This window comes from Microtus pennsylvanicus, chromosome 5 (assembly GCF_037038515.1).
Source record: "Microtus pennsylvanicus isolate mMicPen1 chromosome 5, mMicPen1.hap1, whole genome shotgun sequence".
NCBI lineage: Eukaryota > Metazoa > Chordata > Mammalia > Rodentia > Cricetidae > Microtus > Microtus pennsylvanicus.
The window spans coordinates 123,322,635-123,331,830 of NC_134583.1; the positions used below are offsets into that span (position 1 = coordinate 123,322,635).

The 9,196-nt window shown below is 52.8% G+C and overlaps 1 protein-coding gene across 5 annotated transcripts in view; it reads left to right on the forward strand.

Moving 5' to 3' along the window:
• Window positions 1-450: 450 nt before the first annotated feature.
• Window positions 451-9,196, forward strand: part of Pax2 (paired box 2) — an 80,804-nt gene continuing 72,058 nt past the window's right edge. For 2 of the 5 annotated variants that reach the window (XM_075975101.1, XM_075975099.1), the window contains exons 1-3: window positions 451-573; window positions 4,057-4,225; window positions 4,846-5,043. In XM_075975101.1, the coding sequence (XP_075831216.1) occupies window positions 531-573; window positions 4,057-4,225; window positions 4,846-5,043 (410 nt within the window). In that variant the 5' untranslated portion in view covers window positions 451-530. The remainder of the gene's footprint in view (window positions 574-4,056; window positions 4,226-4,845; window positions 5,044-9,196) is intronic. The other 3 variants (XM_075975098.1, XM_075975100.1, XM_075975102.1) reach the window with 3 other exon arrangements.

Genomic DNA, 9,196 nt, shown 5'->3' on the forward strand with positions numbered 1-9,196 from the left:
CTCCCCTCCCGCGGGCGCCGCTTGGACATCCCGGGGATTGCTACTTCTCTGCCAACTTCGCCAACTCGCCGGCACTTGGAGCGGCCCGGCTCCCCTCCCGGCGCCCTCGGGCGGCCCCTGCCCTGAGCCCTCTCCGTTCACAGCCTCTTAGACCACCGGGTTCCAGGAGAGCTGAGTGAGCCATCTTCCCCACCCGGCCTCAGCTCTGGCCGCAACTGGCGCGCTAGCCATGCGCCCCCTGTGTCCCTTGGCCCAGCCCGTCGCCCGGGGGCTGCTTTACTGACTGCCCAGCCGCGTGCCCCGACGGTGGCAAGTTGCAGCCGCTGCGGTTGCAAACCCCGGCGGGCCCGGAGGAGTCCCGGCGGGGAGCCCAGAGCGGCGCCCCCCGCCCTTGCGTACCCCGCAGTAGCCGGGCGCCCGCTCACCCTCCCTCCCCCACCGTCCCTTCCTTTTCTCCTCAAGTCCTGAAGTTGAGTTTGAGAGGCGACACGGCGGCGGCGGCCGCGCTGCTCCCGCTCCTCTGCCTCCCCATGGATATGCACTGCAAAGCAGACCCCTTCTCCGCGATGCACCGTGAGTACCGGCGCCCGGCTCTTGTCTCGGTTCCAATCCCATCTAGCCCCAGTGTTGTCCGGCCCCCTGCGCTCAGGTCTTATCCTAGAGGCCACCCCGGCTTTTTCTCGGCCCCTCCTTTCGTGCCCTGCCTATTTCTCTTACCTAGTGTTTCTCCTGTCTTTAGCTACTCTCTTCTGCTTTTTGACACCCCATGCTTATCGTTCTGTCTGCCTTTGTACCTTTGCTAGTGCTCCACCTGCCTTTGCTCCTTCCACCTGCTCCTCCTTACCTCGCGGGGTACATAGCCCTGGGCCCAGGTCCGAGCCACCCACTACTCCCTAGCTTTTGCCCTGGACTGAAGGATTAATTGACAGTTCTCTCTCTCTCTCTCTCTCTCTCTCTCTCTCTCTCTCTCTCTCTCTCTCTCTCTCTCTCTCTCTCCACCCTCCCCCTCATATCTACCTCTCTCAAACTTAGAGTTGTGGACCATCAGGAGGAGACTCCTAGCTTGAGCAGCCTAGGTGTCAGGACAGCGAAGTAGAAGCTCCTGGGGGTGTGACCCCCTTCTGAGCCTCAGCTCTCTTGTTCCTTCCAGCTTAGCCAAGGCTTCATGGGGACTGGTTTGAAATATTCCCATCCTCTTTCTTTCATCCTCACTTCTCCGCCTTCTCCTTCTCTTCCCTTTCAGCTAGGAACACGAGATTGGCAGGAGAAGGTGGTCACTTTTCTTGACTTTGCCCAGGGGGGTGATCGTTCTAAAAACAGTAAGGGGTTTTGAGAAGAAATCAAAGTCAGGAAGAAAGCAAGTAGTAGAGCCTTCCGAACCAGCTCCTAGATGCTCTGCATTCTGGAGCCTTCTTTGCCTGCCTCCACTCTCTGTTAAGGACCAAGCAGCCAGCGCCCTGGCCAGGGTGTCAGCAAGAATGGAAAAATGAGAGGGAAAGAACAAAAGAAAGGCAAATGCTATACCCAAGGAGAAAGGAAAGAGAAATCAAACCAAGAGGGGGAAATCAAGGAAAGAAAATAAAAAAATGTTATGGGGATGGAGAAACAGAAAGATAGGAAACGGGGAAATATCTAATGAATTTTGAATTTATCTAATTCATGCTAGGTCTTTAACTTGGAAAACTATTTGTCAGATATTTTCCTTTGCTTAAAAATATAAATAATATTCTGAATAGAAACCCTCTCCCCATGTATAGATTAATAATTAAGGATAATTTGTAACTTTCCACAAGGTAACTTTTTAGACCTAGCCTTGATCTGTGCTTTAAAATATGACACAATAAGAGAGAACCATGTTTTGTTTATTCCTTTCCTAAGCACACGTTTAACTTTACGGGACGATTAAAAAAAAAACTTTCGGAATAAAATATAGTTCCCTAAATAATTTTTAGGTAAAGGAAACCCAAGCGAGGGACTACGGGCCACTGCGGGTGTCTCGGGTAGCCGGGAAGCCTAGCTCTTTTTCGGAGGGAATGAAACAGTCCACACGCAGGTTCACCAAGGCGGCCAGCCTCCGTCTCGGCCCTTCTGCCGCTGCCTAGCTCAGTAATTTTTGGGGACTGCTTCCGGGACGCGCCAGTCAGGGCCAGACTCAGGGAACCACTCCGAAACCAAAAGAGGAGCAAAGCCAGCAGAAGGTGGTCGAAGGAAGGGAGAAGGGCACTGCGCGGGCCGGCAAGGCGGCCGGCTGGCGGGCGAGCAGCTACATACAGCCCGGGTCGGTGCCCTCGGCAGTAGCACATTCCAGGCCTGATTCAGCGCGGGTCCTCCGCGGTTCATCGGCCCTGAACTCCAGAAGTGCCCGGTTGCAATCCCCATCCCATATATTGGGGCAGAGGGGCCGGGCCCGGAGCCCGGTGAGGCTGAATTATTCATCTTTAATCTGCCCGCAGCTGCCGCCTTTTCATACCGGTAACGCGAGTTCTCCCGGGGCCTAAATTATTGATGGTCGGGGTTTGTAGGGCGGGGAGGGGGAGAAGAGTGGGACCAAGATGGGGAGACTATGGGGACCGGGGGGTGTAAGATAAGAGGTTCTGGCTTCCCGGAGCCTCTCGATTAGAGGCCTCTGTCCAGGGGCTTCTCCCAAGCTTGTTTTGGTCTCGGCAGAATGCTATGGGAAAGAGATAAAGGGGGCACGAGTTGTGCCCGCTTTCTCCGAAACTCGCTGGAGGCCATGGGGCAGTGGCTGCAGGTTGCAGACCTTGTCTGTCCTGACTCTGCCGCTAGAAGTCTCTGCTGTTAGATTGCTGAGTAACTGCTGCTGTAGGTTAACCGCTGCAGGTGCAGGATTTCTAGGCTGCTTTAGGCCGCGGAAAATGGGGCAGTTGGCAGCGGCCTCGAGCCTGGCACCCCGGTGGCCTTCTCAGCTTCCAGGTTGGGAGCCCCCCCACCCAGTTGCCTAGTTGGTCTGGAAACCAAGGGCTCTGTTCCGGAACATACTTCCTTACTGTTGGGTTTCCTGGGCAGCTGCTGAGGTCTGAGAGGTCAGAGGGTCCCGAACTGGCTTAGGCTGTAACACCCAGTGCCTGAGTCCTAACTCCGCAGGTGCGGTCCCTACCTACCATGCCACTCGGGGCTGGGGGAGACTCGGAGGACCCCAGCCCCGAGCAGCATAGTAGGCAAGAGAACCCCAGCAGCCCACGTTCGTCAGCGGCTGCTGGGGACGAGTGAGACTCTTAGCTGTCTCGCTGTCTCGGAGTGCAGCGGATCCCAAATCACTATCTCTTCTGCCATTTCTTCTTCACCTGGATTTCTTTCCATCTTAGATATTAGGGATGCAGAGGGAAAATATGGTTCCAAATATCTGAAGACAGAAAACAAAAAGGGAAGGAAGAACTCCCGATTAAAACAAAAAACAAAAAAAAAAAGCAAAAAACAGGGAAAGAGGATATCGTACAATTACAATTAAAAACAGATACAAGGGAAGAGGTAGGCAGCGAAGGTGAAAAGGGGCTGCTTTTGACTTAGTCCCTCTTTATACTGAATACCCCGCTGAGCTGAGTCAAGAGGACCCCGACCCTCCAAAATCGTCTGGCTCCAAGCCCTTGTGATACCCAAACAGCGCCTAGCCTGCGGCTGCTGGCGGATTCCTAGTCGGCAACAGTGCTGTCCCTGGCCCGGTCCTTTCTCTCCCCAACTCCCTTCTTTCATCCCTGCTGGCATTATTTCCTCTTTGTCGTTTGTTTTCCCTTTCCATTCATCGCGTCTGTTCTCTCCTGGCTTCTCTACTCTTCCCGCACTTTCTCCTTTGCAGCGCGCTAGTCTGAGAGGCGGGTTCTTCCCCAGGCCATCTTCTCGGTTCTTACAGCTAGCCGGGGTCCAATATCTATCTAATCCCCCTCTTTCCTGCACGCAAACAAGCCACCTTTCACCCCAAATCCCCGGATATGCCCCTTAGCCCTGCTTGCTCCCTTCGCACGTGGCTGGCCTCGGACCCTGACTAATGGCCGGTCCCTGCTGTTGTGGGGTGTTGTGTTTTTTCTTGTCTCTCCCCAGCAGGGCACGGGGGTGTGAACCAGCTCGGGGGGGTGTTTGTGAACGGCCGGCCCCTACCCGACGTGGTGAGGCAGCGCATCGTGGAGCTGGCCCACCAGGGTGTGCGGCCCTGTGACATCTCCCGGCAGCTGCGGGTCAGCCATGGCTGTGTCAGCAAAATCCTGGGCAGGTGAGGGCCGGGCGCTGCCTCCCTTTCCAGCTGAGGCTTTAGTTAAAAGTTGAGGTGCTAGGCACGAAAGGAAGGTCCAGACTTAAAGGGATCAAAAGACTGGCTGCCCCTTTTGAAAGGGCCGCTATGGTGGCTTAGCCTTGGAGTGAGGGTGGAGTAGAGTCTACCCAACATAACCCAGCTCCCTGGGCCTTCCGAGGAAGGCAGTTACATTCAGAAAAGGAGGGATTTTTCCCCCCAGCTAAGCAATGTGAATGGGGTTGGAAGAAGGGGCATCCCAAAAGGAGAAAAGACAGCATTAGGAAGGCTAAAGGAGGGTCCAGGTTCCATAGGGACTCTGGGCTTTAGATGGGATCAGCTCTGGCAGCAGGGGTCCTTCTCTGCTTCTTAAGTTGAGGGTAAGGCTTCCATTCCCCAGGGTGCCTGCTCTAGCCGCTGTCCATGCCCAGCCACAATGCCCTAGTCAAGCACCTTCTGGAGTCTGCTCAGCTACACAGGGCCTTTTTCCCTTCACACTGATGCCTAGGGAGGGAGAGCGGCTTAGCAGCTCTGGAGCTTGCAGCCCCCCTGCCCTTGCCACCACCGGCTTCTTGCTGACCCCGACGGCCTTCCTGGCCCAGGTACTACGAGACTGGCAGCATCAAGCCTGGAGTGATTGGCGGTTCCAAGCCCAAGGTGGCAACGCCCAAAGTGGTGGACAAGATTGCTGAATACAAGCGGCAGAACCCGACTATGTTCGCCTGGGAGATCCGTGACCGGCTGTTAGCTGAGGGCATCTGCGACAATGACACAGTGCCCAGCGTCTCATCCATCAACAGGTGAGCAAAGCCCCCCTGGGCCTGGAGAGCAGGGCTCCAGTTCCCTACTCATGCCTGTTGGGCCATCTCCCAGGGTCCATCTTCACTCTGTCCAGCCTCTATCCCTCCTTCCAGCCCCTAGCCTGAAGTCTTTGGGTAAGGAAAATGGACCTGAGAGGCATAAATAGACAGACAGACAGACAGACAGGGCTCTTTCCAATTCAGAGCTGAGTTTTCCCTGCCATGCTTCTCCCGCCGGTGTCCTGGAAATGAATCCAAGTGTTTGTGGTAATTAAGACTCCAAGATTACCCGCCTCGGGATCTAGAGACAATCACAGCCCATAGCAAAGCTTTTAAAATGACCACTGTCTATTCACCGCTTCCAAACAGACTTTTCTTTCTAAAGTCATGTACCCTTCCCCAGGGGCATCCAGAATCCTGACTCCTTTACCCTTTCAGCCAACTCCCACAAAGCTTGCCTCCCAGGAGCCCAGTCTTGCTAGCCAGCGCCACACAAATTTCCGGCCGAGAAGCACTGGCATCCAGGCCTACAAAGTAGATGCCAGCCACCAGCCAGGACTTGGCAGAGAGAAGGGGAGCTGGACAAGGACCGGGATGCCAGGCAGGGAGTGAGAGCAGGGTCCCTGCGGCTGACTCCTAGGAGATGCCCTCACCACTAGGCATGCCAGAAGGAGGCTGCAATCTTTTCCGTGCTGATAGGTTCAGACACTGGGACCATGCAGGCTCTAGTCAGTTCAGCTTGCAGGATACTTAGGTCTCTTAAGTCCCAGATCACTCTGGAGTGCTGTCTGGGAGATGGCAGGTCATGCTTTATGCATGTGCACCCCAGCCAGGGTATCAGTCTAGGGTGATTACAGAACATTCAGGCAGCCCTCAATCTCACCATCCCAACTGTTAGAGCCTGACCATGGTACACAGAGATTCAGGACTGCGAAAGTCACACTCCAGCCAGAAAACAGGTCGCCCTCATTTCCAGGGACCCCCAAATGAGAAGAGAGTTAAGGGTTTCATACTCTGTTATTCTTTGTACCCTTCATAGGCCCATTATCAGGACGACTAATAATTCAGATGGTGTTTCTCTCTGCAACTAACCTCACCTGTCTTTTTTTAATATTTTGCAAATGATATGGAATTATCCCAAATCATCCCGAAAACAGCAGGTAGAATTAGCTGGTAGAATGTACCTTGGCTAAAGAAGATTCCCTCTGCCACACTCATGCTGTAGCATACTGCAAGACGACCCCAGAAATTATCCCAGTGTGTGCCATCTGTATTAAAATGGTTATTCAGTTATGAACAGGGTAACATAATACTGATCGGCTAATTATACACCCTCCGAAACTCTCCAGCTCCCCGGGCCTGGCTCAGCTAGGTACTGGAAACGTGTAGCTGATTGACATTTAGACACTTTTCCAAAAGAGCTGGAGAATAACACTGGGTGGTTTGAGAAAGCAGTAAGTGCTTTGCGTTTAAAAGTCGAGAGGCTGGGAAGCTTGGGGATTGAGGCAGGTGTGACAGTTAGGGGAAGAGAACAACACTTCTTTTTCCTTTTTTTTTCTGAGCCACCCACCCAGAGACTTTGCCTCTAGACCAGCTGGTGGTCCCTGCCGTGAGCTAGAGCTGAGGCCTTAGGAGGACAGTAGCCGAGCCAAGAGTGACTGCAGTGAGGGGCAATGTCACCTGGCTGGGCAGCGGTGCCCTGGGGACTGTTTGGAGATACACTTATTGTCTGTGATGGGACTGCAAGCTTTTGGGAGAGTCCAAGACACATAAGTCACAGTGATTCGCTTCATGTGGGTGGGGTGTGGCAGCTACCCTGCCCAGCACCCTCCTGTCTGCTCCCCCTCCAACACATATCCATGGATGGCCGAGCTGTTTTTAAAGCTGGTTTAGGCACAAGTTTGAGGATGTTTCATTCTTAAAAAGTCCTAGAGTGCGGAGGACAAGTGACCCTAACATCAAACTCCAGAAGTCTGAAGGTGCATCTACCAAGCTATAAGAAAGTAGACTAGGAGCCGGGCAGTGGTGGCGCATACCTTTAATCCCAGCACTCGGGAGGCAGAGGCAGGCGGATCTTTGTGAGTTCGAGGCCAGCCTGGTCTACAAGAGCTAGTTCCAGGACAGGAACCAAAGCTACAGAGAAACCCTGTCTTGAAAATCCAAAAAAAAAAAAAAAAAAAGGTAGACTAGCGGGATGCCTGTGAGATGAGCCTTGGGGAAAGAATGGTCAGAGCCCAACCACTCTTAACAGCCAACAGTGGCTGCTGGCCTCAGGTGCCTGTTATGTGAGGTACCCACAGGCTTCCTTTGGGTGTGAAGAAGGAGGCATTTCTGGATAGGCATTGCTGAAAGGTGGTTTGGAGCATGAGCCTAGGAGCAGGGAAGCCACCAGCCAGCAACACGGGCAGCCCTGGCTCTGTAGTTAGACTTCAAGGCTTAATTTGTCAATGGGATCTATTAGGCTGTTCTAAATTTTGCTTTGGGAAGAATCTTCCCATAGTTGGTACTTTGGAAAAATTGGTTGAGGCTTTCCAGTATGTCACGGGTACACATTTGGGCACCCCAATCATCAATGTCATTCCTGTGGGTGCTCTGCCCTGAAGGGGAAGGTTCTTGTGGAGCCGCGTTTCTTGCAAATACCTGATAAAGGCGTGGCGTTCCTGCAGGTGCTGGTTGTATCACTGTAGGAAGGAACTGGAGATCTCCCTGTGTATACAATATGTACTGGGAAGTGGGGAGTGCCTGAGTTCAGAGCTTGGGGGATGGTAGTGTGTCCACTCATGTTGCTGTTGTTTTTGATACACACACATACACACACACACACACACACACACGTACATACATACATGTCCGGAATAAGGTGCTCAGGAGCCAGTATTGGCAAGAAAGGAAGTCTACACCTGCTCACGCACCTGAGCCAAAGGTTCTCGTCTTCTCCTCCCCCAAACAGATGCTGTCGCCACACTTGAAATATGCTGTTATGGCTATAAACTAAATTGCTTTTCATGCTTTAAAAATGGTTTTGGCATTCTTTGGTCCTGCCACAATAAAGCCCTGGCTGTCCAACCTGAGTTTTCCCCTGGCAAATCCCCATAGAAATGCTTCTCTGGGCCAAAGGTGTGTGGTAGGGAACCGTCCACACCCAGAAACCAATTGGCCAAAATCTTAGCTCTGAGCAGGTCGTGGAATTTATTGAATTGTTATAAATATAAATTACAGCTCAGCGTGGAGTTGCCAGCTCTTCAGCTTGTATGACACCACTGTTGGGGACAGTGTTTGTAAACAGGTGACTTTAGGTTGAAACCTGGTATGGGAGATGGCCTATGGGCAGGGGAGAGATGGAAGATCCATGTACGGAAAGAGGGGAAAGTTACCTTGTCAGGTTGAGTTTTTGACGAAGCAGGAAGGATTTTCCTGCTTGAGTCTTCAGGTTGGACTGTTGCCCTGGGTAGAGATCACTCCTTTGAGAGAACAGCAGGAACTCCAGGTGGAGTCTAGGGCTACTGAAGACCCTCTGGGAGTGGTCTCTGAGCTAGCTGATGGATGTCTTGAGGCTAGTCAACACTTTTTGGGGTCAAGGACTCTGCAACCTTAGATCTTTGCAGTGGACCCTCGGGGCTTGCCAATCACCAACCACCCCTGTATTCTTCCTTATCCTGTTTGGCTTGAAGTGAGCACATTTCTCCTTGCAGTGATAGCACTGGCTTCAGGACCGCTGCAGCCTCGTTGCCGTGTTAAGCGATGCCAGTTCCTGTCACTTCGGTGTCCCTGCTGTGTAATTCTCAGGTGTTTGTCACTGGTCTGGTTTTGGGCAGCGGGTTACCACTTGTTTTTTTAAGTGAGCTGGTAATCACTAATCGCAGCCATGGGGATTCTGGAGCCACATCCTAGACCAACATGTCTGTTCCTGCCTCTGAAATTCAGCTCTAGATTGCGTGGATTTGACTCTTGGACCAGGCTTGGCATGGAAGCTAGGGCAGAGGGGTGGCATTGCTTGTCACATATCTAGATCTTTGCAGCTGTCTGTCACCACTGTTGGTGACAGGTCAAGAGTCAGGGGCGGGTCAGTGAGTTAAGAAAAAGGCTTCATCCCAAAGAGGAATGAGAAAAATAGCACAGAGAACTGTCCTGGGGGCTGCAGGCCTTGCAGAAG